This window comes from Solanum stenotomum, chromosome 9, assembly GCF_019186545.1.
Source record: "Solanum stenotomum isolate F172 chromosome 9, ASM1918654v1, whole genome shotgun sequence".
Classification (NCBI taxonomy): Eukaryota; Viridiplantae; Streptophyta; class Magnoliopsida; order Solanales; family Solanaceae; genus Solanum; species Solanum stenotomum.
The window spans coordinates 10,874,194-10,894,424 of NC_064290.1; the positions used below are offsets into that span (position 1 = coordinate 10,874,194).

The window sequence follows — 20,231 nt, forward strand, 5'->3', positions numbered from 1 at the left end:
GAAAAATTAAAAATTTGAAGTTGAATTTTTTTTAAAAAAACAAACTTAATTTTTTTTGGGAGGGGTAGGGGGCTGGTAGGGAAGGGGGTCGAGGGTAAGGGTATAAAATAAAATTTTGAAGTTGAAAATATTTTTTAACAACAAACTTAAAATTAAAAAAAATTGGGGTGGGTGGTGGGGTAGTCGAGGGTAGTGGTGAAAAAAATGAAATTTTGAAGTTGAAAATATTTTTTTGGGGTGGGGGGCTGGTTGGGGGATTCGAGGGTGGGGTAAAAAAATTGAAAAGTTGAAAAATATTTTTTAAAATAAGCTTTAAATTTATTTTTTCAACAAAAAAATTGTAATTTGAAGTTGGAGGAAAGTTTTGGAAAATGTTTTCCTTAATTTTTGAAGGGAAGTCATTTCCTTAAATTTGAGAAAAATTAATTGATTTGGAAAACATTTAACCTAATCAAACATGAAAAAATTGAAAAAAAATTTCCTTCATATCAAACACACCCTAAAAGTATTTAAAGTTTAAACGTACGTCAACAAAACAATATATTTATGAGAATAAAACATACATTAAAGAGCTGAAATATAAATCCTTAAACTTTGTGATTTTTTCATGTGTTATACTTTTATAATAATTTTTTTTAACAATTTAATTAATGATTTTATATATAGTAGTATTTAAACGGACATCCACAATATAATACATTTATACGAAAAAAACATATTATGAGCTGAAACTTGTAAATTCTTAAACTTCATCATTTTTTCATTTGTTATCCCTTTTTAAATAACTTTTTTTAACTATTTAATTAATGATTATATATATGGATCTTTTACACTACAATTTAAAGATTTTGTTTGGACACATTGAAAACTTTATTGCGATAGTTACACAAATTATTACAAGCATTATATGACAACCTAATAACTTAATACTTTTTTAATAAAGTCAACATATTACCGGATGTTAGTCTAAATGTTATTTCGCAGAGTAATTTTATATATTTGCGTAACATTAAAAAATAACAAAATATATTGACAATCCATTTAGACTGGTCAATAGATTTAGTTTAAATGTTCAAACGGCCGTATGTTTTAATGAAGTACTTCCTCAGTTTAAAAACGAATGACCTAGTTTGACTTGAAACAGAGTTTAAGAAAAGAAATAAGATTTTTTAATTTCGTGGTTTTAAATTAAAATTATATCAAATGTATTAAAATGTTAATTAATTTTGTGGTCTTAAACATGTCACGTGAAAAGTTGAAGTTAAAGTGTTGCCAAAAAGGAAATGGTCATTCTTTTTTAAACAGACTAAAAAGGAAACTAGACAATTCTTTTTTAAACGGAGTGAGTATCTAAATATTACTCCATCCACTTTTAATTGTCATAAACTCATAATTTTCTTTTTTAGAGTCAAACGATAATAACTTTGACTATCACTTTAATATGTATTTCTCCATCATATTGATATGCAAAAGATTGGAATTTATAGTACTTTTTATATACTTTTTGATTATCTAAATTTTTATTTATAATATTAAATTAATATAATCTAATTTAACTTATCAAATTGACTTTCGAAAAACGCATGATAATTAAAATTTGAAGAAAATGATTAAGTGTTTCGATTCAAAAAAGTAGTCGACGTCATCTATTAAGAACGGGGCCAAAATCAGCCTCGATATTGTGACTAAACTCAACATTATGTCCAAGCCCAAGCCCATTTTCAGGGGTGTAGTTCCTTTGAACTCACAAACGCCACGTGGCAAAAGTTTAAGCCCCACGAATCAGTATAAATATTTCAATATTTAAAATTTTAAAGTAAAAAAAACAGTAACACACAAGTCACAACTACAAAAAGCCTCTAGCCACCTATGTCGCCACCACTACCACTTTCTGATTCCTCCGTCATGGATGGTTCCGGTGCTGGTTCCGACGAGTCACAATCGACTCGGTCCCGAGTTTTGGTGGAACGATTGAGATCATTGGAAGCGAGTTATGTGAAACTTAGGGAACAATTCAATTTGACATTTGAAACCAAAATTGTAATTAATCATGTTATATGTTTTATGTAATAAAAAAAATTTGATATATATTAAAAAAATACAACGTATTGTGAATGTCCATTTAAATATTCATACGACATATTAAAGAAGTTTGTAATTAAGCAGGTAACTTGCAAACAATTTAAGGAAATAGCTCGTGCAAGCAGTATGCAAAACAGGTCCTTAAAAATATTTACACCAACTTTTTAAAGTTGACAATCAAACAGACAACTTGTGAATAGCTAACTCAAGTAAATAACTTATAAGAAGCTTCCTGAAAAGTCTACGGCATCTTCTTTTCGTTTATTAATAGCAAATTGAATTTATTCATTTGTACAACAATTTGCTCAAGGAGATAAAAGTTTTCCTCCACACCCGCGCCCCAGTTTCTTTTACTACATCTCTTTTTATCTTATATTTTTATTTATCATTTAATAATAAATTTAACATTATATATAAAAAAAAAATGCTATAATTATATAAGTAATGACTCTCGTAGTTATTTGCTTATTTTTTTGTGATTTTTTTTATTTTGCCTCTTTTTGTATGTAATGTGTTAGGATGGTTGACATGCTTCTCGAGATGATCAGAAGAGCTTTAAGTTGAAATAGTTGACAACGTTTGGAGAATCTGATGTCGTATGAAATTTAGGACAATTTGATTAGCTCCGAATGATCTATTTTAGGCTATTGGCATGGTTACTTTAAAAGAGCTAAAAACGTAGTTTAAAAGGGGAATAATGTGACTTGTCACTAGGAGAGAAATATTTTTATTATATCAAGTATATATGTTTTGCGAAAAATAGAAATAGTTGAGTGATATTATTTTGTTGCAGTGGGCTTGAAAAAATTGTTAGTGAAAAATTTACAAGATAACAAAATATACAAGATTACAATTGAAAATAAAAATGAAGAAATAAATCTCTTCAGGCTGAGGCACGGATATCTCACTCTCTTTAAGGAGATTCAACCCCACTGCAGCAAATGTTTTTCACCGGTCCAGCAGTAGTCCTCTTGACTTGTCCCCTCCAGGATACAACAACCTTCACAACGTATAACTCAACAACTCTGGACAAGAGTTGAGTCCAAAGCTCCACAAAAAAGAACACCTCCCTTCAAATAATAAGAACTCTATTTTTGACAAACTTTATGCACTCTATATTTTTTCTTGTGTATGTTGTGTATCACAAACCAAATGAAGACCACCGCTATTTATACTAGAAGAAGTCTTCCTAGCAATGAATAGAAAGATAAATGGTGTAGTAAATAGTGAAGATAATGGCCTTAGGAGTTACATAAGTTACAATGTATAATAGAGGAATAAAGAGTGAGATAATGGAGAAATAATATGGAGAACTTAAGGCCAAGATGCCACTAACGATGCTGCAAGAGAAACAGTCAGTAACATCAGCACTTACTCCAAATGGAGTAATGCTCCAAATATATTTCCAACCGTTAAGACAAATGAATTACTACCAACGGATAACTTGACAGCAAAGGCACCATTTGACTCCAAACTTTTAACAAATTAATATATAAAATATTAATATTAAAATGTTGATCAACAATCCCCCACTCATTTTAATATTACATAGGAGAGTCTATCAGCTGAAGGAAGATTACTATGCATAATGAACGTGTGCTCTGCATTGAACCTCCACTTAGTGAAATAGTAACTTTTACTCCAGAGGCGTAGTATCTCAGACTTAAACTATGACTGTTTAAGGGAAATAAAATATTACTGCTCACACATAATAATCAAGGTGTTGACATGAGCTTTAAAGTCAACACGTTATGGCCATGTGCTATCCCGGATTCATGAGTGCTTTTGAGAATAAGCCCAATTCTCATAGGAAGCGACCTACTTCCACACTTACATAGATGAAATCTGTCGAGAGTGATCCTGTAAGCTTAAGACTCCACTCATACGGGCTACATATATTTATTTAGAGTTTTATCAACTCAACCTTCACAAATTACAGGAAATAATGCACTCACATCATAGGGAGGGAATAACAAGATAGTGCATTTTTCACAACAAGTCATCATATGATTAGTTTTTCCCTTTGAACCTGGTTATAGGATCTCTAGTCCCCAAGTTGGGTTTCCTCATATATGACTTAAGGATTTGTAGGCTTCAATCCCATCCCCTCGATGTGCTCCAGACCTTTTCTCTTGTTAAGGCCTTAGTAAGAGGATCTACAAGATTATCACAAGATTTGACATAATCAACATTAATGATACCATTTGTCAAATACGATATTACATTACTGTGTTTCCTCCTTATAGGTTTGGATTTACCGTTGTAATAACAATTTTTGAACTCTACCAATCGCGGGGGTGCTATCACAATGAATTAAAATAAGAGGAATTGGTTATTCAAAATAAGGTATTTGAAACTGTTGAATTTATTGGAGACTCGTCAATGAAAAAGCTCGAGGATGATTTTGTACCAAAGAGTAATGAAAAAGGTTAACAATATCATGTTTTTCAGACAACACAAAGTACACACGAGCCATTATTTTCCATCTGTAAATTACTGTTTTCCTTTTCCATTTTTACTTCCATGTAAATAGTAGTTGGTTAATTAAGGTATCTACAAATTAGGAGATAGTTGGGTAGTGTGTGAGTTCTACTTACGTATAAATACTAATATGGTGTGTTTGTGGTAGCTAATATATAGGATAGTTGGGTAGTTTGTTATTTTATTTTTTCTTTATATACATGTACTGAACAGAGGAATAGACACAGGAAATATTTAGCACCTCTCTTTTATATATTTATTTTGCATTCTTTCATGGTATCAAGAGCCAAGTTTTAAATCGCTGCTTCTATTTTCATTTTTATTCCTGATCAATAATTTGCTACAATGGGAGATCCTGCAAACACCTCTTCTGAGACTCAAGTTCCCATTCTTGCTGGAACTAATGCAGCCTCTCTTCTCATAAATTCTTCTCATCCTTTTTTTATTTCTCCTTCTGATTCTCCTGGTATGTTGTTAGTTAATACAGCTTTTGATGGCAAGAGTTTTGGGGGATGGAAGAGAGGCATGCTCATTGCCTTGACTGCGAAAAATAAGTCAGGTTTTATTGATGGATCAACTCATGAACCTACTGTTGGTACAGACCTGCACAATGCTTGGTTGAGAGCAAACAACATGGTAATTTCCTGGCTTTTGAACTCTCTTTGTAGAGAAATTTCTGAAAGTGTTATATACTCTTCCACTGCTAAAGATTTGTGGGCAGAATTAGAAGCAAGGTTTGGACAAAGTTCAGGTGCTAAGCTTTTTCAGCTTCAAAAGGAACTAAGTGACCTTGTTCAGGGCTCATCTGATGATATTGCGATTTATTACACTAAGATGAAGCGTCTTTGGGATGAATTGGATGCTTTGGATTTTTTCATTCCATGCAATTGCGCTTGTTCTTGCGAAGCAAAGGAAAAGAACATTAAGTCCAAGCAAGATGAACGATTAGTTCAATTTTTAATGGGACTTAATGATTCTTATTGTGCACCTAGAGGTAATATACTCATGATTTCACCACTCCCTTCTATCCCTAATGCTTATGCATTGTTGATGCAAGAGGAGAAGCAAAGGGAGGTCCAGAATACACCAAAATTTCCTGGTGAATCTTCTTCACTCATCGCTGACAACGGACAAAGATAATTTTCTACTGATTTTAGGGGACAAAAGGGAAACTATGATAGCAAGAAGTCTAATCTTGTTTGCAGATATTGCAAGAAAACAGGACATAACATTGAAAAATGTTATAAGATACATGGATTTCTGGCTGATTTTAAATTTACTAAGTCAAGAAACTTTTAAAATTCTGTTAAGAGTAATGTTGTGACTTCTAATGAATTTTCTGGAGATTCTTTTATGACTAGCGCAGAATCAGAGGAGCATGAGAAACTTCTAACACAGGTGCAATTGGCACAGGTCATGCAGATGCTTCAGCAGGTGAAAAATAAGGATCAAGCCAATAATTCTGATGTCATAGCCTCTGTGAATTGTGCTGGTAGTACTTTAACCCCTTATCATTTATCTCTAAATTCAAATATTGATGGTAAAACGTTCACTAAAAAGACGTGGATAATAGACTCAGGTGCAACTGAACATATGAGTTATAATACAGATTTTTTTATCAATCTTGAACCATTGCCAAGAATTATTTCTGTAAGGCTTTCTAATTCACAAAAGATTAAGGTTTCTCATTCAGGATCTGTCAAACTATTCTCAAATTTAATCATTCATAATGTGTTGTATGTGCCTAGTTTCTATTTCAATTTATTGTCTGTACACAAGTTGTGCAGACAACTTTCTAATATATTATTCTTCACACCTTCTCATTGTTTCATGTAGGGCTCTTCAATGAAGAGCCCAATGCTCCTTGGTGAAAGCCAGAATGGTCTCTACATCTTGAATAATAGGCTTCCAGTTGCTTCTTATTCTGTCAATTCCTGTTTTAAGTCTAGCTCTAGTTTAGATTCCCTAAAGGATGATAAATCTAATTTGTCGTGTATTTCTCTTTCTGTTATTCAAAGCAAGTTATGGCATGTAAGGTTGGGGCATATGCCTTTATCAAATATGCAAAATATCAATGGAATTCCTATTTCAGTTTGTTCGAAATTTTATGTTCCTTGTTCTATTTGTCCATTAGCAAAGCAATCCAAACTTCCTTTTCCTATTAGTCATATTTCGTCTCAACAAATTTTTGATTTAATCCATATTGATACTTGGGGGCCTTATAAAACCCCTACTTACGATGGTTATAGGTATTTTTTAACCATAGTGGATGATTTTAGTAGAGGAACTTGGACGTTTTTATTAACTACTAAAAGTAATGCCTTTCCCATTCTCAAATCTTTCTTTGCAATGATAGAACGACAATTCAATAAAAAGGTTAAGGTTATTAGGTCTGATAATGCTTGGGAATTGGGTTCAAGTTTAGAAACTTCTAATTTTTTGTCTACACAAGGCATCATTCATCAAACTTCTTGTGTTGGCACACCTCTACAAAATGGTGTAGTTGAGAGAAAACATAGACATCTTTTGGAAGTTTGTAGAGCTTTGCTTTTTCAGTCTCATCTTCCATCAAAATTTTGGGGGGATTGTCTAATGACAGCCACTTACTTAATCAATAGATGCCCGACAAAACTGTTAGCTTTTCAAACACCATATGAGAAACTCTTTGGTCATCCTCCAAATTACTCTAACCTTAAATGTTTTGGTTGTCTTGGTTTTGCTTCCACTCTTTCTCCTGGTAGATCTAAATTGGATCCTAGAGCTGAGCCCTGTGTTTCTTGGGTATCCTTTTGGGCAAAAAGGATATAAGTTACTTAGCTTACATTCTCAAAAATATTTTGTTTCCAGGAATGTTGTTTTTCATGAAGATATATACCCTTTTTCTTCTATTCAGCCTACTGTTTCTGTTTTTCCTTTTACAGATTCACTAGTTATACCTGATCATGATTATTATTTTATATCCTCTCCTCCACATAGTACTTCATTTCCTCCGGATCAACTTTCTCAAGTACCTTCTACACCCACTCTTCCTTCACAATTCAATCCTATTACCTTGAGAAAATCTACTAGATCTATCAAGACTCCGACATTATTAGAAGATTACATTTGCAATAGTGTACATTTTTCTAATGTATCTGATACTTGTTTTTCTTCTCCTGTTTCTGTCACACCGTTTTCTTTTAATGCTTTATCCACGTCTAATCAACAATATATCAATTCTCTTTCACAAATTAAAGAACCTACAAGTTTTTCCCAAGCCAGTTTATATCCAGATTGGCAAGAGGCTATGCCAAGAGAATTAGAAGCTCTTATCACTAATGACACCTGGGAAGTTGTCTCATTACCCCCGGGAAAGAAGGCTTTACCTAATAAATGGGTTTACAAGGTCAAACTCAACTCTAATGGTTCTGTGGAGAGACTTAAAGCTCGGTTAGTTGTTAGGGGAGATGTTCAAAAAGAAGGGGTTGATTTTACTGAAACTTTTGGTCCAGTCGTGAAGATTACTACTATTATAAGGTGTGTTTTGGCAATTGCTATTAAGAAAGGGTGGGGTCTTTACCAATTGGATGTAAACAATGTGTTTTTACATGGTGAGTTGGACGAAGAAGTTTATATGAAGTTTCCAGCAAGTTTGAAGGTTTCTGATCCTACTCAAGTTTGTCGCCTAAAGAAATCTTGATATGGCCTTAAACAAGCCTCGCGACAATGGTACGCAAGACTGACTGTGGCATTGAGTTTCAAAGGTTTCCAACACTCATTGAATGATTATTCACTTTTTTACAAATGCACCAGTAGCTCTGTTTCTATATTAGTTGTATATGTGGATGATATTTTGCTCACAGGTAATGATATGGCAGAATTAAAAGCGTTGAAATCTTTCCTCGATTAAGAATTCAAGATCAAAGATTTAGGTGATTTACACTATTTTTTGGGCATTGAAGTCATCCGAGAACCTCACGGTTTGATCCTCAACCAAAGAAAATTCATTTTGGAACTATTATCTGAATATAATTGCCTTGGATTCAAACCTGCCTCTTCTCCTTTGGATCCCACTCTAAAATTGCAAGCAAACATGGGTTCTCCTCTTCCAGATCCTACTGTTTATAGACGGCTAATTGGGCAATTAAATTTTTTAACTCATACAAGGCCTGATATCTTTTTTTTGGTCCAACACATTAGCCAATATATGCAGTCTCCACATCAAGCACATTTTTTGGCTGCACACCATGTTTTTCGATATCTTCTTTCGGATCCTGGTTTGGGGATTTTTCTCAATTCCTCTCCTTCTTTCACTCTCCTAGCCTTTTGTGATTCTGATTGGGCTACTTGTTTAGATTCTAGACGGTCAGTTAGTGGTTTTTTTATTAGTCTTGGTGGTAGTCCTATTTCATGGAAATCAAAGAAACAGCCTTCCCTTTCCCTTTCATCCGCTGAAGCTGAGTACAGATCGATGAGGAGGGTCGTTGCTGAGTTGACGTGGTTAGTTCGTCTTCTTTCCGACCTGTCTCTGCCTCCTTCATTACCAATTTCTCTCCATTCAGATAGCCAAGCTGCAATTCATATTGCTAAAAATCCTGTTTTTCATGAGCGGACGAAACATGTTGACTTAGATTGTCACTTCGTCCGTCAACAATACCTCAATGGCTTGATTTCTCTTTCTTTTCTTCCATCTTCATCTCAAATAGCAGATTTGTTTACTAAGCCTCTACCTGGTACATCTCATCGTTTCCTGTTGAACAAGTTGGGTGTTCGTTCCTCCCCGTCCAACTTGAGGGGGGGTGTTGAATTTATTGGAGACTCGTCAATGAAAAAGCTCGAGGATGATTTTGTGCTAAAGAGTAATGAAAAAGGTTAACAATATCATGTTTTTCAGACAACACAAAGTACACAGGAGCCATTATTTTCCATCTGTAAATTACCGTTTTCCTTACTGTTTTTCTTTTCCATTTTTACTTCCATGTAAATAGTAGTTGGTTAATTAAGGTATCTACAAATTGGGAGATAGTTGGGTAGTGTGTGAGTTCTACTAACGTACAAATACTAATATGGTGTGTTTGTGGTATCTAATATATAGGATAGTTGGGTAGTTTGTTATTTTATTTTTTCTATATATACATGTACTGAACAGAGGAATAGACACAGGAAATATTTAACACCTCTCTTTTATATATTTATTTTGCATTTTTTCAGAAACAATAAATCTCTTAACCAATTCACTTCTTCACTAGCTGAAGCTAAAGCAATTAGTTCAGCCTCCATAGTAGAGTTAGCAATTATAGTTTACTTTTTTTATCTCCAACAAACAACACCACCACCTAAAGTAAAGACATAACCAGTGGTAGAACAGGAATCACCTGATAAAGTGTTTCAATCTGCATCAGAAAAGCAAGCCTTCAAGTATGGCAGGATAATTTTTATAAAACAAACCACAATTTTTTGTTCCAATTAAATATCTCATCACTCTTGTTATAGCATGTCAATGTTCATTACCTAGCTTGCTTGTAAACCTTCTAAGTACTCCTACTGCATATGCAATATCAGGCCTAGTGCAATCAGTCACATATCTCAAACTTTCGATTATGCTAGCATATTCCTTTTGATTTACTACATCATTTTTCACTTTCAACAAGAAATAAGTGAACACTTGAATCAAAAGGAGTAGCAACATGCTTGTAATCATGAAAGTTATATTTTTTCAAAATTTTCTCAACATAATGTAGCTGGTCAAGGAAAATTCCCTCACATGTTCTTGTTATTTTTATTCCAAGAATAAAATTTGCTTCACCAAGATTTTTCATATCAAAATGGCTTCTAAGAATATTTTCAGCTTCATCAATAACATTTATGTTAGAGCCAAAGATCAATAAATCATCAACATATAGGCAAATAATTATATGTGAATTATTCCAAGACTTATGATATGTGCACTTATCACACTCATTTGTTTCAAAACCATTTTCAATCATGCAGGAATCAAACTTTTCATGTCATTGCTTAGGTGCCAGTTTCAAGCCATATAGGGATTTAGTAAGTTTACATACTTTTCTTTCTTGGCCCACTTCAACAAAAGACTCGGGTTGATCCATATAAATTTCCTCATTTAGGTCTCCATTTAAAAAAGAAGTTCTTACATCCATTTGATGAATTTGCAAATAAAAAATTACAGCCATAGCAATTAAAAGTCTTATGGATGTAATTCTTGTTACCGGTGAAAAAGTATCAAAAAATTATAGGCTTCTAGTTGTTTAAAACCTTTTGCAGTTAGCATAGCCTTATATTTATCAATAGATCCATCCGGTTTCAACTTTTTTCTTAAGACCCATTTGCAACCAATAGTTTTACAACCCGGTGGTAAATCAACTAACTTTCAAGTTTTATTAGAAATCAGTGATTCCATTTCATCATTTACAGCCTCTTTCCAAAATATAGAATCATGTGAAGATAATGCTTCTTTCAAAGTGAGAGAGTCATCTCCAACATTAAACACATAAAAATCAGGACCAAAATATTTTTCTACTCTAGTTCTTTTACTTCTTCTCAACTCGAAATCATCAATTTCTTTATTTTTTAAAGTAGAAGTAGAAGAACTAGGTAATGACAAAATATTTTGTTCAATCCTTTGACCCCCACTATTTTTAGAATCAAAAGGGAATTTATTTTCATGAAAAATAGCATCACCTGATTCTATCACAATATTATCTTCAAGATTAAAAAATCTATAGGCTGTACTATTTGAAGCATAACCAAGAAAAGCACAAGTAGTAACTTTCTTACCCAATTTTGTAATCTTGGGATCCATTAGCCTCACAAAGGCTAGACAACCCAAACTCTTAGATATCCAAACTTGGCTTGTAACCTTTCCACAATTCAAAATGTGTCAGTTTAGACCTTTTATGAGGCACACGATTTCACACATAACAAGTAGTGAAAATAGCTTCATCCCAAAAATTTAAAGGTGCATGTGACTCAATAAGCATGACATTAGTCAATTCAACCAAAGTTCTATTTTTCCTTTCCGCTACTCCATTAGATGAAGGAGAGTAAGGAGGAGTAGTTTCATGAACTATTCCCAATGATCTAACAAAAGAATTAAACTCATTTGACTCATATTCACGGCCTCTATCCCTTTTTTTTTTTTTTTCTACCAAATTGATTTTCAACCTCATGGAGATAAGTTTTAAAATTTTCAAAAGCATCACTTTTATTTTTCATCAAGTAAACATATGTAAACTTAGAAAAACCATCAATGGAAGTGATAAAATATCTATTACTTCTACGAGTTAAAATTTCACCAAGTTCACAAATATCAGTATGAACTAATTCTAACAAATCAGTTTTTCTTTCAACTTGAAAATGAGGCTTTTTAGTGATTTTGGCTTTACCACAAGCCTCACACTTTTCAAAATTCTTTTTAATCATTGGGATTAATCCTAAACTACTCATGATATATTCCAACATAACGATCATTAATATGACACAATAGAGCATGTCAAAAATTAGTAGAAGAAAACATATAAACAGAAGTAGAAGCTTTATTCGCTTCTACATTCAAGTTGAACATCTCATCACAAGCATACCCCTTTCACACAAAAATATCCTTCTTCACAATTACATATTGATCAGATCTGTTTAAAGCTTGCTTTATTAAGAAGAAAACTAGACATCAAATTTTTTCTCATGGAAAGAGTATAGAATACATCTTTCAAAGTTAATACCCTTTCAAAAGACATCACCCGTTCCAAGCACTTGAGTTTTGTGAGAATCACCAAGCATGATGGTTTTGGGCTCCTCAAAATGAGTATATTTTTTAAACCAGTATTTGTCATAACAGACATGATGGTTTACACCAGAATCAGCCCACCATCCATCAACACTTTTAACCATGTTTATGTCGGTAATCACCGCCACAAAAGGTTCTTCGGTAACGTTTTTCAGAGGGTTAGGACCACGTTTTTGAAATCTGCAAAATCGAGCAATATGCCCACTCTTGCCACAAACAAAGCACGGTCCTTTATCTTGAACTTGTTGATTTTGTGCTTGGTTATTTTCACCATTATTTTTCTTGGAAGGTCTACTATTATTTTTCTTAAATTTTTTCTTCTTAGGCTTCAAAGAAGTATTTTTATGAGATTCAAGAGTAGCATTATTTGAAGTAAATAAATTTACCTTCGTTGTGATGTTGCTCTCTTCTTTTTGTAAAAGTGTATCTTGGTCACTTGCCTCTTCATCGTACTTTTCCACTTTCTTATGATGAGAAATAGGTTTATCATCATCCATGGAGGTGTCATCAACTTTATTAGGATTCTTCTCAGTTAACACATTAGAAACATTGAGAAGTTAAGTAGAAAAGTATTTTACCCTTCCATCTTTTGAAATGGTTACCATTGAACTGAAATGGCTTGTTAAGGTCTCCCATCTTGACATTTGCGATTTTTTCAATTGTAGTCATTCTGAATCTCCTTAAAATTTTCAGTGAAAAACTTGCAAGATAACAAAAAATACAAGATTACAATTGAAAATAAAAATGAAGTAATAAATCTCTTCAGGTTGAGGCGCAGATATCTCACTCTCTTTAAGGAGATTCAACCCTACTGCAGCAAATGTTTTTCACCGGTCCAACAGTAGTCCTCTTGACTTGTCCCCTCTAGGATACAACAACTTTCACAAAGTATAACTCAACAACTCTGGACAAGAGTTAAGTCCAAAGCTCCACAAAAAAGAGCACCTCGTCTTCAACTAATAAGAACTCTCTTTTTGACAAACTTTATGCACTCTATATTTTTTCTTGTGTATGTTGTGTATCAAATGAAGACCACCACTATTTATACTAGAAGAAGTCTTCCTAGCAATGAATAGTAAGATAAATGGTGTAGTAAATAGTGAAGATAATGACCTTAGGAATTACATGAGTTATAAGGTATAATGAAGGAATAAAGAGTGAGATAATGGAGAAATAATATGGACAACTTATGGCCAAGATTCTACTAACGATGCTGCAAGAGAAACAGTCAGTAACATCAGCACTTACTCCAAATGGAGTAATGCTCCAAATATATTTCCAACCGTTAAAGACAAATGAATTACCACCAACGGATAACTTGACAGCAAAGGCACCATTTGACTCCAAACTTTTAACAAATTAATACATAAATTATTAATGTTAAAATGTTGACCAACAATTCCATAAAAGGGTAATATTCCTAAATAATTGCTCAAACATAAATGACTATTCAATAATCTGTTGGCTAGGATCTCTAGCTTTTTGTCCAACCCACATCACCACAATGTACATCTAGTACTACGATTTCTGAACTTCAAAGTTATGGTCAATTCCAATTATCTAATTCTCTTTTTAACAAATTTTCAATATTCTCTCATTCTATTTTATATACTAGATACAAAAGCCCGGGTAAATCCGGACCTAATAAATATTACTTTATTTGTTTTAATTTATGTGATACAAATAGAATTAGTAGAGTCAACTAAATTATTAAATATTTTCTTATTATTTTTCGAATAATATAGGTGGAACATGTGATATTTTATAAGTTAATCGATTTTTCAATATATTTGTTTAAATATTTAAGTTATTAATGATTGTGATTTACGTGATATGTATGAAATTTTAGAGTTAATCATTTTTTTAATATATTAAGTTGTTTATTATTGTGATTTATGGTATTATTAGTTAACGTAACTTTCAAATATTATATGCTCACATGTTGGTAAATACTTTAAGTTGTAATTTTATAGTACTTTTAACGTAATTTTCAAATAATATGTGTTATTCACTCTGTCCCAACTTACATGACACATGTGAAATTTTGAACTCAATCAAATTTTCAGTATGCTTTTTAAATATTTTAAATTTTTAATATTGCAATTTATAGTACTCTTAATTAACGTAATTTTTAAATAATATATGTTATTTCCCCTATCCCAATTTATGTGGTACATGTGAAATTTTGAGAGTTGATCAAATTTTTAATAATTTTTAAATACTTTAAGTTGTGATTTATAGTACCTTAACGTAATTTTCAAATAATATATAGTACTTTATTTATCACAATTTATGTGGCACGTGTGCATTGCAACTTATAGTACTCTTAATTAACATAATGTTTAATTTTTTTTTAAATAATACATGTTATTTCTCTACTTCAATTTATGTGGCACATGTGAAATTTTGAGAGTTAATCTAATTTTTAATATATATTTTAAATACTTTAAGTTGCGATTTATAGTAATATTAATGTAATTTCCAAATAATTTATATTACCCCCTTTATCACAATTTATGTGGCACATGTGGAATTTTGAAAGTTCATCATATTTTAATATGTTTTCAAATATTTTAAGTTGTTAATTTACGGTTAAAATTATCAAAATCAAACCAAACCAAATATAATATACATTTATCGGTTTGGTGATTATCGGTTTCGGTTTGGTTTGGTTTGGTTATTCGGTTATTAATCATACACAAAAATAAAAGAAACAATTCATTTAAAATGTGAAAAAAGTGACAACAATCCATTCAAAATGAAAAATAGTTAGAATGACTTAAATTACTAAACTTTCAATCACTAAATTTACTATCAATAAAGCTTTAAAATTCACTATATTGGCTTAGAAGGAAGAGACAATAACATTTTCAGTCCCACAAAGAATTGACATAGACACTCATATACATGAAATCAATAAGATAAATGTTTCATCTTGGGCATTGTTGCTTTCAATAAGTAAATTTTAAAGAAATTTTAATGAAAATATGTATAAGATCTTTAAAATTGTTTATAAAAATAATATAGTAAGTATGTATATTAATAAAATATATGTATATAATTCATCGGTTCGGTTCGGTTATTTCTTCAATTTCTTTCCGAATAAAACCATAACCAAACCAAATACTATCGGTTTTAAAAAATCTAAAACCAAACCAAACCCAAATAAAATCGATTTTATTTTATCGGTTTGATTTGGTTTTTCGATTTGGATCGGTTTTTATCCAAACTGTGAACACCCCTAACTACTAGGCAGCTCTCACATAGTTTAGTTAATGTGACAAAAGAAGGTATTATGTTTTATTGTTATAAAAAAGAAGAAAGCTTAGTGATAATATAAGTGTAACATATCATTTGATATGTTAAAATTTTCTCAACGCTATAATCAAATTATTTAGGAAACAAGCTCAAATATGTTATTGAATTTTGAGAAAAGACTCATTTATATCATTCATTAAAAGTTTGGTGCCTCATTTATGTCTTTTCAAGTTATACATATAATCAAATAACTTATGTCTCTTAATAATGGACATTTAGGGACTAATAGGGCAATGAGAAGGCTAACACAAGTATGATTTGTGCTAGAAAAAACATGGGGGGAATAATAATAAAAAAAAGTAGGTGTGTTTGTTTTTGTACTTTATAATTTGTACATAAAAGATGCCATTTTTTTTCCTATTAGTATTCTTCTCTTTTGAAGATAGTACAAGTTAAGGGTGTACAAAATCAAGCCGAAAATCGAATCAAACAATAAATTGAGTCAACTAAAAAAAAAATCCGACTAGTGGTTTGGTTTGACTTGGTTTGGTATTGGGAAAAAAAACCCGACTATATTTGGGTTGGTTTTGCTTTTAACTAAAAAAAAATAACCCGAGACCAAACCAACCCGACATTATATATGTACTTTTAAAATTTTATTTTATACATAAAAATATTTACTTTGATATAATTTTAAAATATTTCTTATACTATTTCATAGTTTTTATCTTTTAATATATTATTTCAAGTTTAAAACTTAGAATTCGAAGTGGTCCAATAAAGATTATAGTTCATAGATGTTGATAATTACAATAAAACTTAAATCAAAATCAAATTAATACTAATGCAAAAAGAAAATCAATTCAACACTAAGAATGACAATAATATTGAATATTTGTTCTTTAGTTTTACATTGGTTTAGACAATTAAAATACATAATCTAATTTTAATTTTCCTTAAATATTTAGTAATGTAACTAATACTTATTAAACTTATTTTAGCATGATTTAGTACTTTTAAATTATGATCATTTTCATTATAACTTTGCAATATTTATTTTATATGATGATATCATTATTATTTTTTATTGAATATTTTTGTGTCATCAATACTAATATCATATTTTGTGTTATTTTTTTAAGAAACATCTTAGATATTTGTATTTTGGTTGGACTAAAGAAATATTTGGAGCACAAGTTAATTATATGGTTGTATGCAAACTTTATCAAAAAAATTCAAAAATTAGAAAAAATCCGAGGTTTATTAGTTTGGTTTGATTCATAAATTTAAAAATTCGACACAATGGTTTGGTTTGGTATTTGAAAAATCCGAACCAATCCGAGGTTGAAAAATCCAAAAAAATCCGAATTTTATTAGTTTGGTTTGGTTCATAAATTTAAAAATTTTACACAAATAGTTTCATCCAATCATTTTCACTTTTCCAGATGTGGGCATATTTTGATAAATTTCGCGTTGTTTGGCATTCTTATTGTAAAACTCTGTTGCATTGGCAGGACGCTTTCTTGTTTCTTGAGGATTCATTGATACTGTAATCACTTTACTAATCTATAATGCAGCACCAACATCGTCAAGAATCACAACAATGGTAAATTGAATATATGCAAACATTCTATTTTAGAGAGAATTTAACAAATAATTGGGATCGTAAAGAATCGCAACACCGATAAATTGAATATATACAATAATTCAAAGATTCTAAATTGGAAAGAAATTAACAAATAATTTAGAGCATAATTTTTTTTAAAGCATGACTATGATTTAAGGTAGGAATGTTAATTTGGAGGCAGACGAAGGGAAACCAGGAATTCGTTATTTCTATTTTATTGAAGTGATAATTGTAACGTTAGATTGAGTGGAAATGCCCAATTTTTCAATGTAGCAAACTGATTAGTAACAATGTTCTTAATTCCCATTCCATTTTTCCATTCGGTCGTTTCATTTTGCATTTCCATCGGACACCAAAATGAAAATTCAGGGAAAAAAATTGCGTGGGTGGGCATAGAAAAGATTGGAAATGCTAAAGAGAGATCAAATGTTTACATATCGGCTGCAGCCGGAGGAGTTGGAATCATAGCTGGACAACTAGCCAAAGTTAAAGGTTGTCGAGTTGTCGGAAGTGTAGGCTCTGATCATAAGGTATAACTCTGTCGATTTCACATTTACTTGTCCACTGTACTAAAACTAAATATTCAAATTATCGTATATTGATATTTTGATCTTTTTGTAGGTGAAGTTGTTGAAAGAAGAATATGGGTACGATGAAGCTTTTAATTACCGTATAGAGACAGATTATGATGCTGCACTAACCAAGTAAACTATTTTGATTTTTGTAGCCTTTTTTTCACCTTATTTTGGATTAATAATACTTACTATAACTTAAAATTTACCTTATTTTCTTATAGATATTTTCCGGATGGAATTGATGTATATTTTGACAATGTTGGTGGTAAAATGCTTGAGGCTGTCCTTAATCACGTCAACCATGGAGCTCGTATTGCACTTTGTGGAATGATATCCGAGTATAACAAGGTATTTTTTGTTCTAGTATTCGAAACTTACTGACTCGACATATCTATATAAAAAAAATCCGTGGACTTTGTAGGTTTGGACAGAAAGAGAAGGAGTTAGGAATTTATTGAACATGGTGGGTAAAGAAGTTATGATGAAAGGGTTTATGGTGCCTTCCTATTTTAATCACTTTGAGGAATTTATAAAGGAGATGGAAGTTCACTTGAATGAAGGCAAAATAAAGTCCAAGCACAAAATCTATAATGGTATTGAGAGCTTTTTGGAGAGTTTAACATCTCTATTTACTAGCTCCAATGTTGGAAAAGTAATTCTTCAAGTTACTCCTTAAAAGTAATTCTCAGAATGATTAAACAAGCAAAAATAGATTATATATTATGCTTGTTAACTATGCTATTTTTTAAATAAAAATGTTGCATTAATTATTACTTGTATAAGAGGGTATATATATATATATATTTGTGATGGATTAAAAGAAAAAATTGGTGTTTGTGATATATGTTGAGTATCTAATCTCTCCTTAGAATATCTGTTTGGATATGATTTCAAATAATAATTGCATTCAAGTCATATGTATACTTATCAAACAAACATGTGTTAGGCAAGTCACAAACTCAACAGACAACAAACAATAAATGTATATTTTATGTGTATAATATCAAACATGTGTAAAGCAAGTCACAAACTCGCTTTAACTCGTTTTACTTATCACTCGCTCTTGTTTTTTTATTTGCTAACTTGCTTTTTTTTCTTTTTTACTTGGCTACAACTCAAATTATCACCTCTATTTTTAGATGGTATTGAAAGAATCTAACTAATGATATTTTCTACTCTATTTTAGAATGTTCTTTTAACTATCTAATTCTAAAACTATTTCTAGGCTTTTCTCTCTACCACACTCATTCTAAAGATCTTCCTTCAATTCTCTACAACACTGAAATATTCTAGATTCTTATTCTTAAAATGTCTTAGATATTAATTAAGTTGGTAATGAATTTTTAACAATATCCATAAAAATGGTAATGTCAGCATCATGACCAGCTAGCAGAATAATAATGCTCAATTTATTACTACACGCATATGAAGTCTTCACTCATGGTTCTTGGTTCTATGGAGGCATCCAACAAATAATAATAATAATAATAAATTAATGGAGTCAGTACGATTCTGTTAGAGTTTAAAGCAAATTTTGTTGCGTTACGTCTACAAATTGCTTATAATAAGTTAGCATCAATCAGTACTATATAGAATACTTAGATGCTATATATAGTGCATGTCACAATCACTTAAGAGAGAGTGAACGTAATAAGTGGATTATATATATGACAATGGATCAACCACCGAATTAAGCTATTAAGACAAGAATGGGTGATTTGTAGGTTTGGACAGAAAGAGAAGGAGTTAGAAATTTATTGAACATGGTGGGTAAAGAAGTTGTGATGAAAGGATTTATGGTGGGTTCTTATTATAATAACTTTGAGGAATTTATAAAGGAGATGGAAGTTCACTTGAAAGAGGGCAAAATAAAGTCCAAGCAAAAAATATATAATGGCATTGAGAGCTTTTTGGAAAGTTTAGCATCTCTATTTAGTGGAAAATTGTTTCATTCTCAGTGATAATGATTCTGCCTGTTCACTCACTTGTTCTGGTTCAAGCTGTTGCTTTCTTTTGCTTGCTTCCTGGATATTGGTTTCTGTAGGAGGATGTGTGGTGTATTCCTTTTCCATGCACGACTGAATATATAGTTTTGTAGCAGTTGTGTTTGGAGCATGTGCAAACGCCTTTTTTGCCCGAATAGAAAAGATCTTGTTGATAAAGCCTGTGTGGAGATCTTTCATAGGTGGACAATTGTTCTATGAGAGTGAAATGAATATTTATGAAATTCTTTTGATAAGTTTATTAATGTAAGAATCATACATATATTATTTAGCTAGAACTTATACCTTAGTGGAAGTTCTTTCGTAAATCTGTTCTGCAGTCAGGGATAGTAATTTTCCTCCCTCTTTGTTCATAATCATCCCTGTTGTTGTACCTGCGTTATCTTCCAGATTTACATTAAATCGGCACTTGTGATTGTATGTTG

At 31.4% G+C, this 20,231-nt stretch overlaps 2 protein-coding genes across 2 annotated transcripts; both read left to right on the forward strand.

Moving 5' to 3' along the window:
- The first annotated feature begins 4,908 nt into the window (after positions 1-4,908).
- LOC125877270 (uncharacterized) lies at positions 4,909-5,703 on the forward strand. Its single transcript, XM_049558615.1, has one exon. The coding sequence runs from the start codon at positions 4,909-4,911 to the stop codon at positions 5,701-5,703; it is 795 nt and encodes a 264-aa protein (XP_049414572.1).
- An 11,893-nt stretch (positions 5,704-17,596) lies between these two features.
- On the forward strand, positions 17,597-18,653 carry LOC125876542 (NADPH-dependent oxidoreductase 2-alkenal reductase-like). The gene is made up of 4 exons (XM_049557753.1): positions 17,597-17,758; positions 17,850-17,932; positions 18,025-18,151; positions 18,225-18,653. The coding sequence occupies exons 3-4, from the start codon at positions 18,074-18,076 to the stop codon at positions 18,477-18,479; spliced, it is 333 nt and encodes a 110-aa protein (XP_049413710.1). The 5' UTR covers positions 17,597-17,758; positions 17,850-17,932; positions 18,025-18,073; the 3' UTR covers positions 18,480-18,653.
- The last annotated feature ends 1,578 nt before the right edge of the window (positions 18,654-20,231 follow it).

What these genes read in the sequence shown, in the direction of transcription:
- LOC125876542 (XM_049557753.1), top strand. Translation starts at nt 18,074, where the DNA reads ATGCTTGAGGCTGTCCTTAATCACGTCAACCATGGAGCTCGTATTGCA. An exon ending in TGATATCCGAGTATAACAAG is followed by an intron (nt 18,152 to 18,224) that starts GTATTTTTTGTT and finishes TGGACTTTGTAG; the next exon opens with GTTTGGACAGAAAGAGAAGG.
- LOC125877270 (XM_049558615.1), top strand. Translation starts at nt 4,909, where the DNA reads ATGGGAGATCCTGCAAACACCTCTTCTGAGACTCAAGTTCCCATTCTT.